The 21,661-nt window shown below is 38.9% G+C and overlaps 1 protein-coding gene across 3 annotated transcripts; it reads left to right on the top strand.

Annotated features, from left to right (window-relative positions):
* Window positions 1-13,716: 13,716 nt before the first annotated feature.
* Window positions 13,717-21,349, top strand: LOC104893753 (uncharacterized). 3 transcript variants are annotated; one of them, XM_048644615.2, is made up of 10 exons: window positions 13,717-14,089; window positions 14,203-14,390; window positions 14,497-14,599; window positions 15,378-15,478; window positions 16,012-16,080; window positions 16,530-16,645; window positions 16,735-16,789; window positions 20,246-20,354; window positions 20,726-20,868; window positions 21,005-21,349. In XM_048644615.2, the coding sequence occupies exons 2-10, from the start codon at window positions 14,244-14,246 to the stop codon at window positions 21,104-21,106; spliced, it is 945 nt and encodes a 314-aa protein (XP_048500572.1). In that variant the 5' UTR covers window positions 13,717-14,089; window positions 14,203-14,243; the 3' UTR covers window positions 21,107-21,349. The 3 variants fall into 3 exon arrangements, with proteins under 3 accessions (XP_048500572.1, XP_048500573.1, XP_010678186.1); XM_010679884.4 differs by having other exon boundaries at window positions 13,720-14,089; window positions 20,234-20,354; XM_048644616.2 differs by lacking the exon at window positions 16,012-16,080 and having other exon boundaries at window positions 20,234-20,354.
* Window positions 21,350-21,661: the final 312 nt, after the last annotated feature.

Here is a 21,661-nt window from a genome sequence, read left to right as displayed (position 1 = left end):
CTAGGAAGTTTTCCTTGTAAAAATCTCGTGTTCCTAATTCTTTCTTTATTCGTGCAATTAGTTCCTTCTTACTTATTCATTCTTTTATTTCCGCAAAAAGTTTGAAAATCTCTCCAACTACAATTCACCCCTCCCCTCTTGTAGTTTCTCAAGTGTTCGTCCTAGACTAACAAATAATGAAGATCTTATTCAAACATAAACAAAAGTGAAAATAACAATAATTTAGTGGGCGAAAATTGAAAATCGAAACTAAAAATTACCTGGGACAAGAAGAAGAAGATTTGAGTGTGACGGAGGAGAATTACAGTTGAGTGAGAGAGAGGGGGAGAGAGAGAGAGAGAGAGAGAGCGAGAGAGAGAGATGAAACGGCTGAAACGGCTGGAGATGAGTGAGGAATTAGGTTAAGTGAGGGAGAGGGACGCGTTTTTAGGGTTTGAGTTTATGGGCCCAATGTGCGTCGGATGGTGGACTCGGTGCGACGCACATTAGGCTCAATCCCCCAAACTGAGAAGCTCAGTATGCGTCGCATGCGGAGCTGGGTGCGACACACAAAGGTAATTTGCGTCGCACTTACATACGGTGCGACGCATATTGCTCGTATGCTGATATGAATATTGATGTTTTGCGTCGAGTGCTCTTTGTCATGCAACGCACAAAGGTAATTTGCGTCACTTCCGTGTCTGTGCGACATAAATCCGGGGACGCAAATCATCCTTTTTCTACTAGTGATGTATTACATGTATTCTTGGAGTATTATTTATTATCGTATAAGGACAGTGGACCTTATTTGGTAAGTTACAAGTTATGCCTATATAAAGGTAAAGTTTATTGTTGGCTAGGTTCAACAAGTAAGTTAGTAAAGTATAAAAAGGAAGTTAAAGGAGTCTTGGTTGATAAGTTGTTATCACTTGTTAATCCAAAGATAAAAGAAATTCTGTTATGACTGTTTGGTTATTAATTATGTGTTACTTGCTTGGTTGTGTCAACACAAGTAATAAAATGTAATTAATGTAAAGTGCAACGAGAATAAGTTATAGACTTTAAACTGGTGCACGTCTAGAGTTGGACACTAAGGGTTGGAATGCATGGTGAGCGTGCCATGGGTTCTTCTAGGAATGGATTGATCACCATCCCTCTTTCAGTTCAAAGGTTCCTCGATATCGCATGTCATTTTTGGAATATGTGGTAGCTCCCATATTTCATATTTTTAGATAAGTCAACTCGTCCAATAACTATTCCATTTAAAGAAAGAAATAATGTTTAGAGTCTAGTTCAGTAAAAGTTATCTGCAGATTATTATATGCTTATATTATTATTTATCCCTGCATGTTATTTTTGTAGTACCATGTTTAGGATTGTTTATGTCTGATATGTAGTACTCAGCTTTGCTGATTACGTGCTTGTTTATGTGTGGATCATGGCTTTGCCTATTGATCCTGTGATGATCCTTCTGGTGAGCAGAGTCAGTATTGCATTGACATTACAGGTTCGCAGATGCATCTCATTGGGAATCTGGAATGGAGAGGCTATTTATATACCTAGCTTAGTTTAAATTCTGTTTTCGTAGGAACATCTTTATTTCAGTTTGTGGTTTATTTAAGTTGGTGTGTTTTAGTTTCAATCACTTGTCATTTATTTAATAAGTTTTAATAAAGTTGGTTTTTAGTAAGTTGTTTTCCGCTGCAAAATTATGAGTAAGCCGATACGTTATCACACGGGCGATAATGCCTGGGTAATTCTCTAAGGTTTATTATAAAAGTATTTTCTAGAAAGAGAGAATTATCGGGGTGTTACACGCTGGCCTGCCAACGCTCGCTGGTTAATGTTTGGGTTATAAATTTAAAAAAAAAGATTTCGAGGCGACGCTGCACGCACGTCGAGAGAGAAAGAGAAACGACAGCACTGCCACATAATCTCTCCCTCTCCGACGAACTTTCCTCCTCGCCGTCGCACCACCTGTCGGCCACTTCGACACCGCCGGTCCATCACAGCAGCACCCTGACTGTCTCCCAACCAAAAGAAAAAAAAAACTGAATCCCCAATTTTAACTATTGATTTGGGACTTTTGTTTTCTTATTGGTGATGCACAACTTGGAGTAATTGAAGAGTTATTTGGACTTCTTTGAATTTCTTTATGGGTTTTACACCCTGTTCTTAAGCGCGACAACATAGTAAGTTCAAAGTCATCAACTTTTATTCTTTATTTCCTATACTAAGCATGATTTTGATCTAAGTATTGGTGATGCTATTCTTCAAGTGCCTATGTGATTTTATGATGACTCGTTCTTTATTATTGAAATTGTGAATTCATTGATTATTTTAGTCAATTTCAATAGTAAGCATGGTAATTGGTGAATTGATTTGAAATTACTCATCGAAGTGGGTGAATTGGGTCTACAAGTGCTCTTTGGTTATTAGTTTGGTATCCCACTTGGTTAGCATCATGAAACCCACCAAAAGAGACCTTTCCAAGTACAAAACCAAGTCTAATTCACTAAGAACCATCAACACTACCAAAAAGAAACGAGCCCCTCCTCCAGCACCCCGTTCGCCTACACCCGAGCCAAGTCCTCCATCTTCCTCACAACTCTCTTTCCCATGGTTAACCCAACCTCAACAAGACCGTTCCACCACCCTTCGAAAACGTCGAATCAAGCCTACACTTCGCTACTCTCCTCATGATGCTAAGAAATTAGGGGTTGATAATTGCTTGCAACAACTTTCCCAAAGACATAAATTTTCGAAGGTTCTTAATTTGAGAGAGGAGGTCTATCCGATTTTGGTTTTGGAGTTTCTAGCTTCTCTTGAGGTTGTTTCAAAGAAGGGTGATATCTCCTTCTCTATTGGTGGTTTGAAAAAGAAATTGAGCCCAAAGACGGTCAATGAGCTATTTGTATTGCCTCTTAAAGGTACCATTGGTCCTGAGTCATTTAACTCCTTGTGTGAAGATGCAGATAATAAGCGATTTGTTGCAAAACACTTTTGGAAAGAGGTCACAGGTCGCAATGATTGGGTACTTGGTTTTACAAAGTCCTTTGCTTTTGTGAACTCTGCTATTCGCCATTACAGGTTTTCTACCATAAAGGGGAAACTGGACAAGTTGCTACTAATGATTTGTTCATGGTGATCCGGCTTAGACGGGTCAACTTGATTTTGGATGGCTCTTGATTGCTGCTTTTATATGGGAGAGAGATCATGATACAGGCTCTATCACTATGGGTAGCTTTGTTACTATCTTCGTCAAGCATGTTGGCGTTGACTTAACTTCTTTTACAACATTACCTACCTATGCCCTATTTGATATTCCAAAAATGATGAACAATTATAAATGGCTAGTGACATGTGGTGCCGATTTCTATGATTGGTATGTTAAGGGAGAAGGAAAGGATGATAAGAAGGTTGTTTATGCTCGTATCCCTAGTCCTGCAACCCGTTTGAGCGATCCAAATGCTTTGTTGTTCACTCCTAGTGCCTCATCTTCTGTTCCTCCTCCTGTTGATGACCCTTCTGCCAGTGTTCTTGACTCCTTTGCTCACCAAGCATATGTACCCCGGGATCAAAACACTCTCTTGGGCCCTGCTCACCCATACTCTCGTATGTCTCATTCAGAAATCTTTGATCCTAGTATTCCACTTTGCATACTAGTCACCACCAGAGATTTTCGACTCTTCATGGATTGTTTTGCTAGTTTCTCTCAATATGTGATTGATCACTTTGACCGACTTGAAAAGAAAGTCGTGGCGATTGATTCGAAGATTGTCTATTTGCATCGTCAGTTAGGAGCTTATGTCCCCACCGCTTGCACTCCCGACACTACTACTGAACCCTCCTCGATAGACGAGGCTCGTACTGAGTGAGCTTCTTCATTTCTTTTCCCTTGTTTTATGTATTCTCACAGTGAGGACACTGTGTTTCATTTAGCTTGGGGGAGGAATGCTTATCTTTATTCGCTTTCTTAGTGTAGTTTTTCTACTTTCATAATATGTTGTACGGTTTGTACTACTCATTAGGGGTGAGAGTTTACGTACAACGAAAAAATGTATTGTTTTCTTAGTTGCATATTATCTCATATTAGATTTCATCTCATTCTAGTTGCATTTATGGGACTATTGCTAGCACTCATTGAGAACCTTATTGATATTTTACTATAATCCCTAAGCATAATTCATCTGGTTCATGATTCTTCATAGCATGATTATTTTGCAATTGATTGTTTGTGGTAAGATTGATTGATCTCTCTCTGGCTTGATTTAACTTTACTATGCAGACACCTTAACCTAAGTGAGCTTTTGTGCCTGATAAACTGACGTATATGTGTCAATACTATTTTTTTCATGAGTGACTAGTTCCTCGGTGTTGCATTGATCTTGACTTTGACTTGGTACTCCTTGATATTTGATAGTGCGTGCATTTTGATATATATGATTAAGGCGTTTCATTTCATGATCTTAGCTCCAAAGTGATTCTTATTTTCTTATTATCCTTCCTCTAACCCCGCTGAGCCTTTTCTGACTTTGTTCGATTGCTACCTACATTACAACCCTTAGCCTCATTTGATTCTTGTCCCAAGCCTATCTTGGGGGAGTGAGTATTAGTTTTGGTTTGGTTTATATTGAATTAAAGTACTCTATTTGTGGTTTAGAAAGATGGAAAAGTATATTTAGTGAGCTTTGAAATTGAATTAAAAGTGTGAAAAAGAGGAAAAAAAATAAAAAGAAAAAAAGTGAAAAAGTGAAAAATGAAATGAAAAATAAGTGAAAGAAAAAAAGAGTTGAGAATAAAAGTGAAAAAAGGGTTACTATTGAATTTCTTGAATCAAAAAAGTTAGTTATTTTTGGAGGATTGTTGGTTGTTGTGTGGAGTTGTGACCCTTCTTGGATACGTTTTCAGTTATTTGATGCTCCCCCTTCTTGGTTTCCACCACAATTCCCAAATTATTTTCCATACCTTGAATATGAGCCTCATTACAACCCTTAAAAGTCCTCTTGATCATCATGTATTGTATTGTTGAGTATCAAGTGAGTCAAAAAGTCAAAGTTAAAGAGTTTGTGCTTCATCTGAGTCGATTTAATTTAGGTTGAGTGCCATTATTCCCTTAAACACATGAGAGTATAAGTGCACATAACTATAGTGAGGTCTGTCAAAGTTTGGTTAAGTCGAACTTGGGGGAGATGGTTTGCGGTATGATTGAAGAGTCAATTGTGTTACATGACATATTATGCGGCTTTGTTCGGGTTTGTTTCGATGCTTGGCTTGTGTAGTGACTCTCTCCTGCTTTCAATTGAGTGTTTGGCCCTATCGTAGTCCCTTTTGTAGGTCAACTTTCTTTTCCAATGTCTATATCTTATTGCTTGGAGACAAGCAATGGTTTAGCTTGGGGGAATTTGATAAATCATTTTTATATAGAGTTTTTAGGCATATTTAGGTTGCATTTTTAGAGCATATTGATTCATATAGCTGCATTTTAGTTGCCATTAGCATGGATTATCTATTATGTGCTCTATTACGCTTCATTTGTGGTTTTTTTTATGTTTCAGATAGTTTCATAGCTATTTGGACGTTTCCGAAGCGATTTTGGATGAATTGGATAATTCTTGTAAAGGGAGTTGATCAATGGTGGCTTCTGATCTATGAATTTATGTTCGTGGATTATTCTCTTGTTCCTTATAATCATATTAAGTGAAGTAGCTTCCATGAGGATCGCGGCATATCTCTCGAGAGTAAATTTGAGTTGAAAACGAAGAAATGCATTATTTCCGAAGTGATAAAAACCGACACATGTTTACTCTTTTTATCCTAACTCTAATTCTACAAATCTAATGGAATTGATTCAAGTTGTGTTGAAAACTAGACTTGAAGATCTTCACAACGATAGGTCACAGGCCTATAGACGATGCCTAGAACGCAAGATACAGCCATCGGAGGTTGACCTTGCTAATCTGCATGCCTGCAAAACAATGCCCAACGGGAGCTTCTTCTCTTGCGCCTGAATTTCTGCATGTCCCGCTGGCCAGCCAGCGCCCAATGGCCGGGCTTGACGCGAGACGCAAGCTCGTGGTGGCTTTACTATTATCATTCCATCATCAAACTTCTTTTATTAGTTTACTTTATTATTTCTTTTTCATGGACCCATTAAAGATTAGATTAGAGGAAAATATAAAAGGGGAGATTTATTTATTTCTCTCTCATGCTTTTATTCCTAGAAAACTCTAGTATTGCGTTTATTCTTCGTCTCTTTCCTTCAAACCCTAGTTTTTGCTTCGCTTTCATTAATTCAGGTTCTAGAGGTATTCTTCCATTGTTTTTCTTCTTTATTAATATTTGCTATTGTCTTTCTCTTTCTTTATTATTATTTTCAATATTTTTTAATCATGAATTCTAGGTTAGTTATTGATTTGCTTTAATTTAGTTATTTCAATTATGAGTGAGTAGTCTCTTTTCTAGGGCAAAGTGAGGGAAGCCATGTTTATACCATATTTTTTATGCTTTGAAATTAATTGATTTATAGATTAGGGTTCTGAGTAATTCCAATTGATAAGTTTTAAACAGTTTGATTCTTGTAATTGGCCAATATCAAGAGTTAATTAAATTGCTAATAGGAATTAGAATTGAAAGATCATATTCTTAGAGGCTTGATTACAGTTGGCAATTCTGAATATGTTAGTTAGCGTTCGTACTGCATAGGTTGAATTGAAAGTGTTGATACCCGACCGAAGGATTAAACCATTTCTTTAATTACTCACCCTCTAGTTTATTTGTTATTAAATTGATTTGTATTCTTTGAATGGTATGAGCATGGTGGACCAAACGTATGCCCTAGGCTTATAATTTATTGATTAAACCAACATTTTGTTATTACTTGCTTCTACTTTAGTTATTATTATTCAAATTAAACATTCGTTTTTCTGAGATAGTTTATTATAATTGAGCGGAAATCGATAGAAATCCTCTCCCTGTGGGATCGACACGTATTTGCTAAGTATATACTAACAACGGACACCGTGCACTTGCGGTATTACTTTTTAAAATCATCAAATTTTTATCATGATGCCAAGCATTACTATTGGGAAGACCCACTCTTATACAAGAAGTGCTCAGATGGCTTGTTCGGACGTTGTATTGCTGATTGAGAGATAGTTGGGATTCTACAACATTATCATAGTATGCCTTGTAGTGGACATCTTGGCTCACAAGCTAAAGCTTATAGAGTTCTCCAGAGTGGTTTTTATTGGCCTACTATTTTCAAATATGCATATGCCTTTTGTCTTTCCTGCAATGAATGCCAACGAACGGGAAATATTTCAAAGCGACAGGAGATGCCACAGATGGGAATTTTGGAGATTTAACCATTTGATAAGTGGGGCATTGATTTCATGGGCCCTTTCCCTTCTTGTGGAAACAGGTATATATTAGTTGATGTGGATTATATGACTAAGTGGGTTGAAGTTGTGGCTTCAATTACCAATGATTCTAAGGTAGCCATGAAGCTTTTCAATAAGATTATTTTTCCTCGATTTGGAGTCTCGAGAGTCGTGATCAATGATCGGGGGTCTCACTTTCATCAGAGAACCTTCAAGGCTTTACTGAAGAAATATGGAGTCACTCATAAGGTTAGTTTAACTTATCATCCTCAGCCCAGTGGTCAAGTTGAAGTCTTCAATCGTCAGATCAAGCGCATCTTAGAAAAGGTATTCAACAGGTCAAGGAAGGATTGATCCCAAAAGATTGGATGACACTTTGTGGGCTCTGCAAACTGCTTTCAAGACACCTCTTGGAACCACCCCATATCGATTGGTATATGGCAAAGCTTGCCATTTACCAGTTGAAATAGAGTATCGCTCAGCTTGGGCAGTTAAAGAAATTAACCTGGATTTGGAGGCTGCAGGTGAAGCACGACTTCTCTAATTGAATGAGTTAGATGAGCTTCGACTGGAAGCATATGAAAACCACAAACTTTACAAGGAGCAAACAAAGAGATTTCATGACAAGATGATTGTGAAGCGTGAGTTTCATGTTGGTGATAAAGTTCTATTATAAAACTATAGACTACGGCTCTTTCCTGGAAAGCTTGAGTCAAAATGGTCTGGACCTTTTGTTGTCACTGACGTGAAAGCACATGGAGCTATTGAAGTGGCTAATGCAGCTTGGACAAAGTTTAAAGTGAATGGGCAGCGTTTGAAACTGTACTATGAAGGAGCTTTCATAGGCCAAGTGGAGGTTATGTACTTAGACACTCCCCGATTTTGGACTCAAAGGTACTAAGGTCGTGCAGGACCATCTAAATCAGCGCTTTGCGGGAGGTAACCCGTCTTTTCTTTTCTTCTTTGTTAGTTTAGATTATTTCTTTTTTATTTTCATTTTTTTTTTTTTTAGAGAGGTGAGGGAGAGTGTACTGATATTTGGACGACTTTAGTGTGTGCAGGGGGCAAACCTCATAACATGGGGAAATTTTGACAGCAAAATAGCGAGAAATAAAACCGCCCGATCGACCGAGCGAGTTAGCCCGACGGGCACGTAGTTGTTTTAAAACAAAATGAAAAATTTGATGGTGGACAAAGTAATGTAATTTTCGCCCGATCAACCGGGCAAGGCCTCCCGATCGGGCGCACAAGCGAAATTTTGATTTTGGTGCCTCGTCAACCGGGCGAAAAAACCTGAGTAGAATTTGGAAAACGCCCGACCGGGTGGATTTTGCCCGGTCGACTAGGTGGATTTCGCCCGATCGACCGGGCGGATTTACTTAGCTTGCGAAAGCCCAGCGTAGTGGAGAAAACAAGGAATTCTTTTCGCCCGGTCGACTGGCGGACACCTCGACATATTATTTTATGCGCCTCTTTTCAATCTCCTCTTCATTCTTTCTTTTCATCCTCTCCAAACCCTCCCTTTCTCTCTCCTCACTACCTCCGTACTCACTCCTTTCTCCTACCTTTCTTCACTCACAAATTTCATCTTCTCCTTCAAATTTTCTTCACCCTCCTTCCTTTTCTTCATCTTTCTCACACAAAATACACAATTTTTCTCATTCTTTTCTTCCTCCCACTTCAATTCACTTTCTCACACAACTTTCACCATGTCAAGGCCAAACAAGAGGAGGCAAAGCACAAGAGGGGAATCAAGCAACCAAATTCCACCAGATTCAACTTTTTCCGAGGTAATATTTACATCCTTAGAGCAATAACAAAAATTTTAAAAGTTGAAATTTCGGAATATAATCCCAAGCATACTTTGGGTATATTAGCTGATATTAAGAATTTATTTGAAAAACTAGGATTAGGAAGTATGTTTGTCACGTTCTTCTGGACCTATAGGCACCTCACACTTGAATTACTGAGTTCCCTAGAAGTAGGGAACAAAAATCAGGTTCTTCGTTTTCGCCTCATGAATGAGGATCGAGAACTCACCGTAGGCCAATTGGATGCTATTTTTGGCCTACCCATAACTGAGGACCATCGCCACCCTCCCCACATTCGCATAAATACATTGTGGGCAGCATTTACGGGAGAGGAGGAAGTGAACACCCAACACATGTCCGTTGACCATTTACATTTTCCCAAGTTCGATTATTCTTTGTGCCTCTCCTACTTATTTGTGATAAAACCAACACAACACAGTCACACTATGAGATGATAAAAAGTTTACTAGCTTGTTCAGAGGCTCCGGCTTTGGATTAAGTCTAATACGAACATTGGCAAGTAGTATTATCAAGTTCTCCCGCGGGTTCCTGACATTGTCTCTCTACAAAAAAAAATGTGAATGTAGGCAACAAGGGAACATGCCTGAAATCTAAACATGGCTCTCAGCCAATCAAAAAGATCCAAGTCATTCGTTGTCCGCTCTTTCCCTTCTTTTTCGTACCACGGTAATTAAAAAAAAAAGTTCTTAACTGTTAGAATAATGGTCTTTTTGGTATTTGATACATTGCGGTCGATAACGTTAGTGAATTAGGGGAAGGTACGGAAAGAGAGGGATTCGAACCCTCGGTAAACAAAAGCCTACATAGCAGTTCCAATGCTACGCCTTAAACCACTCGGTCTCTCTTCAATAGAGAAATTCGGAGATATCCCCGGGCTCAGAGCTAAGCAGAGAAGGAGGAACGGAGCTTTCTCTAGTAGCAGTAGAGAAACTGCACTGTGGAAGTTCAACGGAGAGAATTTCCCAGCTAAAACGGACTGCAACTAGTTTGCCTGCCACGTTTGATGATGGTAGTGTTAGGGAGCAACCTATTATTTTAGGTGGCCTCCTTACCGCTATCGCTGTTCATTTTGGCTATGTGCCCGCCATTAATAATGCAGTAGTTGACCCTGCAAAGATTGGCATCGATTATATGATCAATGCCAAGTGGATAACTGCCCAATCGATCAATAAGTTTAGGTGGTACATTGCCAAGGAGTATATCCTTCTTCCTGACCGTGCCCAGCCCGCCTTGAACCTGGTGTAGGTTCATACCTACTTTCCCGATCGACCGAGCGAGTTAGCTCGACGGGCACGTAGCCGTTTCAAAACAGAATGAAAAATTCGATGGAGGACAAAGTAACGTAATTTCGCTCGGTCAACCGGGCAAGGCCGCCCGAGCGGGCGCGCAAGATAAATTTTGATTTTGGTGCCCGGTCAACCGGGCGAAAAAAGCTGAGCAGAATTTGGAAAACGCCTGACCGAGTGGATTTCGCCCAGTCGACCGGGCGGATTTACTTAGCTTGCGAAAGCCCAGCGCAGCGGAGAAAACAAGGAATTTTTTTCGCCCAGTCGACCGGACAAACACCCCAACATATTATTTTATGCGCCTCTTTTCAATCTCCTCTTCATTCTTTCTTTTTATCCTCTCGATTCTTCATCCTCTCCAAACCCTCCCTTTCTATTTCCATCAACCTTCCAGTTTTTCTGAATCCTCCTTTCGAAAAGCTTAAAAGCTTTGTATGCGATCTTAATTAAGATTTCTCCTGTTTTGGGTACTGCTAGTTTCCTTTGTTTGGCTTTTCGGGAACAAGCTCCTTAATTTTTTTCGTTTGCTAAAGCTCGGACTAAATCTTCTACTTTGGAAACAGATGTTCCTAAGCATTCTTCTCTCCTCAGTCATAATAATGTTGTGATTTCTCACTTAGGTAGCAACCTCATTTGGTCTCCCCCCTCCCCCTCCCTCAAGATTTCTTTAATCTTAATTTTGATGGTTCTTATATACAAAATTAATTTTTTTTTTTTTTTTGCTATCCAAAACTATAAAGGTGATGTTCTTGTTTCTATAGCTAAAGCTTTTGGCCCTCATCTTAGTATTCTTCAAGTTGAGGCTTGGGGCTAGTAGAAGACATTTGTGGTGATCTTCGCCTTAATATTACCAATAGCAATCTCTTAGTTATCAACTCGGTCAATTTTATTTGGAAAATCCCATCAAAAATTAACAATATTAATTCTGATAGAAAGGACATTGCCAAGTTCATGCACTGCCTGAATTCCAACTATTCTAAGGAAGCGAATATAGCGGTTGAGGTCATGGCTAACAAGAGTCATCTCAATCACAAGCTTTTGTATTAGTGCCCTCCTCATACTATAGATTTTTCTCTCATCATGAGCAAGGATGTTTAGCTCCCAAACTCATGGTGAATTATAAGTTTTTCTTTTAAAAAAGGGCCTATATTGCTAATAATGATGATAAATGGTGGTCAACACTCGTCGTAGACTCATTTTTTTACCTACATTTTGGTTTGTATGCATAATGCCCATCCTAGTCCCGTGTTTCCTACCATCGTGTGTAGCCTGTAGGATCCAATGTATGCATTTTTACCATCGGGCAATACCCCGCGTCAATTACAATATATATATATATATATATATATATTATATATATTATATATATATATATATATATATATATATATTGACAGACTTTATCAAATATATTATTATTCATAAATTTCATAACTGATTTTATGAGCTTCTCGTAATATTCTATATCTAGTGCAAAATCAGAAAATGGACGTTATAACATGGTAAGTTATTTTTAAAAAAAACTTCTAAAGAATTGGGGATAAAGATAGCAGTTTTAATGGAATTGGAGTAAAGGAATGTTATTCCTTTAGTGTTAGAGACCAAAAGACTTGTGTATGTCTTTATAGTTACATGAAGTATAATTTTCTTTTGGTTTTATAGAGCCACAAGGACGGGGATGAGGATCGATACTAGGATCTCCTAAAATCGGGAGGGGAGCTCTGACCAACTGAGCCATCCTCACTCTCATAGTTACATATAATTATAAGACTTTATTATGCTTTACTTTGAAACATTAAACAATGAAATTGTAGCGAATTAGTGGTTAAACTCGTACATTTAATTTCAATGCAAAGGTCATGTGTTCGATTCCTAATACTTATACATTGTTAATATTTTGATAGAAACATCTTTTAATACATTTATTTATATGGAGAAAGAAAAAAAGGGATATTTCATCAGTCACCCTTGAGTTTTACGAATATTCATAGATTACCCTTACAGTTTCAAAAATCCACAAGTTGTCCTTGAGGTTTTGAAAAATACATGACTTGACCCTTCTGTTAAGTTTGCGTCAATTCTATTAGTCGTAAAGGACAAATTCTCAATCGATGGCCTAAAAGCCCCTACCCAACCACCCATCCAGTCACCTCCTGTCCCCGAAAACCTCCCCCTCTCCTTCTCCACTGTTGAAAACTGCCCCTCCCCTTCCCCACCGCCGAAAATCGCCCCCTTTCCTTCCCTAGCCACGAAAACCTCCTCCCTCCCCTTTCCCACCGCTAAAACCACCCCCTCCCCTTCCCTAGCTTCGAAAACCTCCCCCTCCCATTGTCGATCCTCGAAAACCTTCCCTCCCCCCCCCCCCCCCGGTCGAGAATTGCCCCCTCCCCTTCCTTCAGTCCCCAAAAACCATCCCCTCCACATCCCCACACAAGTTTTTGGCGGTGGGGAGGGGGGGGGGGGGGCGATTTTCAACGTTGGGGAAGGGGAGGGGGAAGGTTTTCGGGGTGATGGTGTCTGGTATGGTGACATGACGGTGGTTGGGGTGGATGGTAGGTGAGTAGGGGGTAGGGATTTAATCAACTAAGGTTAATGAGATTCAATTAGAGTTAATTAGGATTAATTAGTACTCACTGTGTATTTTTTTATCTTTCCTACTTTGACTTTGCACGTTTGCTCATGCACTTATTCTACATTAAATATTTTGCATTATATATTAGTAAAAATTAAAATAATTGAATATTAATAAAGAACTCATTAAGACGAATCAAACAAGATCCCACATGACTATATTATTTATTTTTTTCTTATATATTGAGAAAAATCTAAAAGATCTATCTACTTGTAAATAGTGTCAAGATTCTAAGTGAGAAAGATAAAAAATACAGAGGGAGTATTGATTAGGTTAGTTATAGGTGAATTTGATTGCTTTAGCCTTAATGATTAACGGTCCATGACTAACGGAGTTGAGAGCCGTTAGTTATTAAGGACATTATGATGATTTTGCAAAACCTCACGAGCAGCTTATGCATTTTGAAAACTATGAAGATAACTGGTGAAATTTTCGTAAAATTCGGAAATACCAGGTGAAAATCCGAAAAAAAAAAAAACTCTAACAACCTCTCCTTGCGAACTTGAAAAAAGCCTTTAATAAAAGGACACGACACGAGTGACAATTCAAACCAGCTCGTTCGTTCAAACCAGTTCACATGTGGACTTTGGCAGTGCAGATTGCATAACCTTTCTATATTTTACCCGAGTCCTCTATTTCTTTTTATCATACTACTCCTCTCTGAAACTAAACTGCCATATGTTATTAAACTTTATTTTATGTAAAAAAAGTTTCCAATTTAATACTTCAAATTTTCAGCAAAAACGTCAGCTATCCAATTAGAATTGCATAATCCCAAATTTTGATCCCATCCCCGATTTTATTAAAATCTAATAATCGAAACAATACACAATTCCCCTCTTTGCTTGCTTCCCAAGGATTACAATATTATCATGCTTATATATATAGCAGGGGTCAGGGGAACTGAACATTAAGCCACGAAAGGTATACGTACTGTCGTAGAAATTTCATAGTCATTGCGATTCCTTCGTTTTAAAGGTATGATTCGTCTTCTTTGTGCTCTAATTTCTTGTCTTTGATTATGGGGTTTTTTAGGGTTTTTTTTTTTATTGGAATTTGATGATTAAATTGTCAAATTTGACGCAATTTAGGTCAAATTGATTGTGTGGAAGGTTTTGGAATTAGTTTGGTTATGTCATCGTCGTCTAATTTGAGGAGAAGGCTTCATCATGGGGATGTTGATGGAAGGAAGCGTGAGCTCTACGATACGTCGGACTTTGGAAGTTTAGGGGAACCGTTGCTCGGGAATGATCGTGAGTATGGTGATAGACATCGGGAGGTGAATTTTGTTTTCCTTGTAATTTGTTGTTCGTATCGATTAGTGGGATTCATTGTGCATTGTTGATTATGGTTTTATGTCTAATTTTGGTGTTGATTTTTTTCAGCAATATTCTTTGGAAGAGCTTCTGGATGATCCAGGGAGGAAGGTTCAACTCCATTGGTCGTTTATATTTTCTCAACTGCTTGCGCAGTGGGCCCAATGGCTAGGTACTAGATATGGAATTCATTGACCATTTTGTTTGTTATTACTATCTAGTACATGTGGTAGATTATGAAGGCATTAGTTTGTGTACTACAAACTTTAGTTACTGCAATGAACTCATTGCGGAATCCGCCTATTCTGAATTATATCATATGTAAGTAGTTAGAATCTGCTACTTAGACAGGAGCTGGCAGAATGTAGGAGGTATCCGGAATTTTTTCTTTCTTGGGGATGGACAGGAGTTGAGATGCATAGATAATGAACTTGTTGTACCTTCAGTGTGTTTTGCTTTACTGATAACCAAATCTGATCCAGCGGTTACTTGACAAGTCCAGTGACCAGTAGAAGCAGGAGCACGCAATGAGTTTTACCCTTGACTACATTGTGGAATATTTCGTGAACTGGTCTGCTAGGTAGGATACATGTTGAAGTTTGATTTAAGTCAAGGAAACAGTTTAAGTAGGAAGAAACACTGTTCGATCTCTCAAGCAGCAGGCGATGCAACTAAAACAAATCAGATAACTTAATTTGAAGTAAATGTTTTATATATCATGCAAACCAATATATATAATCAACCTGGTCCCTGAACCAACACGCATTCCCAGGCGTGTTGAGCGTCGTGTTGTCGTCGCATGGAGTAGATGCGCAATGCTCATGTCCAACAGGGTGTCTGAGTAACATAAACTAATAGCTTGTGATTGTATTAAGTTTTGTGACAATAGTAACTTGAGAAGAGTATTTCCTTTATCTCATGTGCGTTAATATCTTGATATTGTTATCCAGCAAATATTGTTCTTGGTTCGAGGTCACTCTTTGGACGCTTTACGAATCCTGCATTACCATCACAGACACGACTCCATGTGCCAGCTCTTACCTCTTTACAGGTATAGTCAGTCTTCTGGCTGATTTGCTCTCGTTCAGTTGGCTATTGATGTTTCATTGAGTTTATGTTAATTAATTTTATTGGGATCCAGCTTTATCTCTTATGCTTTTATGTGAAGTAAAAGTCATTCCCATAGCAAATTGGTCACTTTCCAACTTCTACATTTTTGCTTGAGTATCATTTTTCTTATGGAGGAGGATAATCTTTAATACTCTCATAAATAATTAGCATAGCATCTATGTCCAGAGTCTAGACTGCTCTTTGGGGGGGGGGGGGAATTCCATTTTTGGAAAAAATTGTGGCTTTTCTTCTTTTTGATACCTTTTTACAGGACATATTTGAAAATTTGTGCTATTTATGGGTTATCTATGGAATGGAAAGAGGATGAGGGGGAAAAGATTGCTTGGGGGCGGGGGAGGAGGAGAAGGTGAGAGAAGGTTCTATTGTTAGCAATCTTCTATCTCATTTGCAATATGTTAAAATTTCTAAATACTCTTTAAAAGCTTAGTGAATGCTGTGCTGTTTCTGTTGTAGGAAGAAAGACTCAGACAGCTGCAGAGCAGGCTGAAAGTTCCTTTTGATGGAAGCCGGATAGAGCATCAGGTTGACCATTTTCATAGTCGTTTCGACTGTTGTTGTCTCTTTTCCGTATGGTATGACACAATTTTTGTGAAAATTTGTTGATCATCACTGCAGCAAAGTTGCATTGACTGGTTATACCTTCAGATTGTTATACTCCGTATGATAAATAGAACATAACTAAAAACTATTCTGATCGTCCAGCTGATAATGATCACAATCTATGAATTAATATTTTGTCCCCCTTTTTTTCATTTCACATGATTTTGAGTTAAAATCTCAGGCACTTCTGTTTTTTCTCTGTGTGATTGTTACCTGTCAAATGGTTAATTAGATAATCATATCTGTAACTCTTTCTTCTGTTTCCTAATGTGTGTTTTGTTTTCTTTGAAACCAGCACTTCTCTATATATATTAGATGCATGTTTGGTAGTATCCAGATGGCTCATCAATAACTCATATACATTGTTCCAGGATGCTCTTAAGCAGTTGTGGAGGTTGGCTTTTCCTAATAGGGCGCTCCCACCTCTTAAATCAGAGCTTTGGAAGGAAATGGGCTGGCAAGGTACCGATCCCTCAACAGATTTTAGGTATGCCGACTGTTTGACTCTAAACATTAAAATTAAAGAATGAAAGTCATCTGACATCTTCCCATAATCCTATTATCTTCTTATGCTAGGGGTGGAGGATTTATATCACTTGAGAATCTCATATATTACGCCGAGAAATATCCGGTCTGTATCCAACTATGCAGTCTTACATTTTTGTTGTTGACCATTTTGCTTTCAGATTTCTGAGTATTTTTTTAATGTGCCATCTTTTACATTTTGTCTCATTAAATTTTCCTGCCTACAAAAGTTACGAGATGATGACTGTAATGAACTGATGTGATTCCGCGGATGCTTCGAACTCTTTTTGTGTTTTATGAATTTATGAACGAACAACAAGAAAAATAAAAAGGATAGGCTCTATATGTTCCCTAAAGAACTAGAGGATCTCTACCTAACCTCAATTAGGAGATTCACATAAACCACGATCTATGTGTTCTTGGTACGACGACCAAAATCAATGCAAACATGCACTTGACAAACTTTTACTCAAAGCAAACAACCAAATCCAACTTTATTAATGAAACTCGTGTACTTATATATACACGCCTAACACACCCTAAATCTTATCACCTTAATACTAATAAGATAAACACAAACTAAAAGATAAACATTAAAACTCTATCACACGCTTAAGTAAAATCCTAACCAACTTAGGATAAGAATTACCATATCTTATCTTATTTGGACTCCTAACTTGACTCAATGACAAAGGAATTAGACTCCTAAATATAATAGGATTCCTTTTATCACTTAGACAACTGAAATTAAACGCCTAATAAGATTAAATTACATAGTCTCCTAATAGAACTAGGACACTACGTATGAATCCTAACAGAACTAGGATTTGTAGAAAATGACCATATCCCATATGCATCATTCTCTCCCTCTTAGAATCCAACTTGTCTCAAGTTCCAAGGTAACCATGCAACAAGCCATATGCGAAACCCACGAACTAGAGCACTAAGGTTGCCATGAACATCCACACTTCCTTCACAAGCATGTTGTTTAATCTTTGTGTTTTCTGGACGTGTAAAACTCCAATCTTGAAAGAAATAATGTGTAACTTGGTGATGTAACTTGGTGAGTCTATTGGGTTACAAAGAAGTTTGTTTTCTAGTGCCCCTAATTTTTCCAACCATGAGACTCCCAAAATAACATTGAGTTCCCTATGTTCAAAAGTAAAAACTCTTCCACAATGACAACTCCTTGTAGCTCCAACCTTACTCCTTTGCACTATCCTCTCCCTTGCACCGCCATGCCTCTGCCAAGGGTCACCCCAAATTCCTCTCCTTTTCCACAGTTAGCCCTAGTTTTTCCACGGTGGCCACCGAAATAAAGTTGTGGGTGGCATCGGGATCCACTATCACCATCACATCCCACTCCCCAATATTCCGTACCATTTTCATAGTTTTAGGGTTAGTTAATCCTACAACTTAATTTAAGGATATTTTTACAAAGTTTACCTCGGGATTCGATGGCGCTGCCTCTTGCACGGCGAAGTTTTCTACTTCCCCCTCTTCGCTCGTGTCTTCGGTTATCAAGACACTCAGCTCCTTTACTTGACAACAATGACACGCCGTCCATTTCCCGTCACAACGGAAACAAAGGCCACTCTCACGCCAATACTTTAGTTCCTTGTCGGAGAGTCGCCGAACTCTTCCTTGGCTAGGTGTGTTCGGGGTTGGTTTCAGGTTGTATGCAGTGATGGCATATTGTTTGTTTGGGTTTAGAAGTTTCTAGGTTAAGGGGTGGTATGTTGTGGTATATGGGTTGTTGAGTGGATATTTAGTGGAGTTAGTTGGGTAGTATGGGTTGGGCTGCTGTTTAGTGGAGAAAGGCCCACTTTTGTTTCTTTCATTTGTAATGCCTAAACGTATCTTGTCCTCAGCCATAATGGCAAGTTCCATAGCATGGTCCAGGTTACGCATCCCAAGGAGTCTCACTTCTGCCCTTATATCGGGTTTTAGCCCATTAAGCAAGTGACCTAGAGCCAAGGCTTTAGGGTTGCTCTCCAATGGAGCAACCATTTCAATAAAGCTTCTCCTTTTGTTCAACCGCCAACCATTGTTCTTCAATGGATCCTACTAACGCCGGTCGAAATTGTCGGAGAACCAATCCCTTCATCTCCTCCCACCTTCATATGGGCATCCGTCGATCCTCCCATTGATACCAAAAAAGGGCATCCCCTCAAAAGACACCAATGCCGCCCTCTATATGCTCCCTCTCCGTGAGCCATAAAAAGAGAAATGCCTTTCTGCCCTTAGGACCCACCCATCCGGGTGGTTTTCGTGAAAGGTGTTATCCTTCTGGCCCATAGCGGTTTTCTCCCGGAGTGAACCCTTCGACACATGGTGGTACCCGCGGATCTCCGCTTGGTATTTCTGGTGGTGTGTTCCTCCGCTCTGTTAAGAAGGCCCGCATCTCCTCTTGTAACATGGGTTTTTACCTCCGCCATTTGGGGCGATAGACCGGTGAATTCTTCCCTAACAGCGCGCATTGAAGCCTCGGTCCCAACCCCTGTTCTATCACATCTCCCCGCAAGTTCTGGCACATGCCATCAAGCTCTTGGTGGAGTGTCTCCTTCAAGCCTGCAATTTCTTGCTCGCACACATCCATCCTCTGGGTTACGGTGGTTGCGGCATGGGTTGTTACCAAGTCGTTGTAGACTACTAAGATTCAGCTACACAACCAGAGGCTAGTCTCATTCACAAACAAAGAAGAAGAAGAATACAGAAGGAAAGGTTAAAGCTTTGTATTTCCGTAGCTCAAGGCTATAAAAGTTCACAGCTTTCTAGTCGCTGGAATACTCCAATGATTACAAAGATTAGCTCAATATTCAAGATAGATCCTTACAAAATGTGAGATATTTTCTCTCTCTACCTCTGGCATTCCCTGCTGCATTCTTGCTGTGACCTGACCCCTAGCAGAATTCCCCAACGGTATTCTCAAGTCACTCAAAAACTTGACACACTCCCAAGTTAACCACTAAAATAAACCCTCAATAATTTTCTTCATGACCTCTTCTCTTCCTTATCTCTTCTATTTATAGCATTTCATCCCTCACTTTCTATCTTATTCCCCAAGTTACTACTAATAACCAACTTATTATGCAATACCCATATTACCCCTCTGCCTTAGGTCAGCTAATCACAATGAGACAAGGAAACAATCTTCTAGAGTACAACTAGGGCTTGGGTAACTTTGCCGACCAAGTTTCAGCTCGAGAAAGACCTTTTTACATTACTAGTCAGCCACTGTGGCTGCATTACACCTGCCACAACGTAGCTGCACAGTTGCTGCAACTTTTCTACTGCTCCTCATTCTGTATATATTACTGGTAGCTTTGGTCATTTGCTTGGTATTTTTGCCACAACGTATTCACCATACCCCAACCCCTGTCTTCTTTTAATCATGGGCTTTGTAAAATTAGACATTCATGGTGAGGAGGATTTGTTATCTTTTGTAGATACAGAAGCTTTCTGTCGGATTTTGAAAATGTGAATGTTTTCTGGTCAATATGGAGTGGGGAAACTTGCATGACTTGATAAATTTTCTCAACTCTAACAGGAGTCTTTCCAGTGTTTATTGCTTAAGCAAGATGGGCAGAGGGCTGAGTGGGAATATCCCTTTGCTGTAGCTGGCATCAATATTTCGTTCATGTTGGCACAAATGCTGGATCTTCAATCTGGTAAGTGACTATCATCTATTTTTCCTTTTAACTGGTCAAGTTTGTAACATGGTAACTCATTTATTACTTGCATGAAAGAGTTCATATTACAGTAGTCAGTAAGGCACTGTCTACATATTTTCCTACAATATAGGAAGCGTAGGGATGGTGTTGTCCTCCTTGCAGGAAAATGATTCTGTTTCTCTATCCTCTACCTTTAGCGAATTAGGAAGTGAGGTTTGTGTGGGCAATTATGTTAAGGTTTTCTCAGAAAACAGAACTATGTAAAGAAGCCTGTGGAAAAGAAAGGGCTAGATAACAAGCAGTAAAGAAAGTTTTTGCTAAATGAAAGAAAGGGCTAGATAACAAGCATAGAGTCAAAATCTTTGCAGGAAAACCAACTTCCAGAGCAGCAGTGCGGTTTCTAGATTTACTCGCAGATGATGAAATGGCATTTGACAATTTGTACTGTGTAGCCTTTCAAATGATGGACGCACAATGGCTTGCAAAGGGAGCATCATATATGGAGTTTAATGTTAGTCCTTTTCTCTCCCCTTGCTATACAATCTATCAGCTGTTAACCCCCCCCCCCCCACACCAAAATATTGCAAGATTCATCAGGGAAAAAAAGGAAATTAACCGAACATTTTTTGTGGATATATATTTTCCAGGATGTTCTAAAATCTACAAGAGCTCAATTAGAACGGGAACTCGAGTTGGAAGACATCTCCAGTATAAAAGATTTGCCTGCCTACAATATGCTGAGAAGATAAATATATTTTTTCGAGATTTATGTAAACTGTCAATAGCAAATTAGCAATTTCTATCAAGAATTGGATTATGCATAAAGATGTACAATGTTTTAAGTTAACAATTCAAATCTTTCTTTTATGCGAAAGTGATCGTGATAGTGATACTGATATGTATGCATACTGTAAAAAATACTTAAAATTGTTGAATCCTAGAATCCCTTGTTCAAACTTCAAGTAAGAAAAAATACTTGAAATGTTGAATCATGATAGCATATGTTTCGTACTTTTATGCACTTTTAGATAGCAAGTTCTATATCTACTTCAAAGTTACTAATTTAGTATCAATATTGTTTGCCTTTGTCCTTCCTACCACGTCATCTGCCAGAATTAATCCTCCAATTCAATCCTGCAATGTATACATTACAGTGGAGGCTATTAGATTTTTATAGTTCTCTCGTGCCAGAAAAAAGGAAAGGCAAAAAACTTCGAATCATAGTCGAGACTGGAGTTGAGTTGAGAGGTTGGGGTTGATTTCTAGGACTAAGGGGGTCCAAGCATATTGTTTTTCCTACCTAA

This window comes from Beta vulgaris, chromosome 5 (genome assembly GCF_026745355.1).
Source record: "Beta vulgaris subsp. vulgaris cultivar EL10 chromosome 5, EL10.2, whole genome shotgun sequence".
NCBI classification, from domain to species: domain Eukaryota; kingdom Viridiplantae; phylum Streptophyta; class Magnoliopsida; order Caryophyllales; family Amaranthaceae; genus Beta; species Beta vulgaris.
This window is presented reverse-complemented; position numbering and strand designations above follow the sequence as displayed.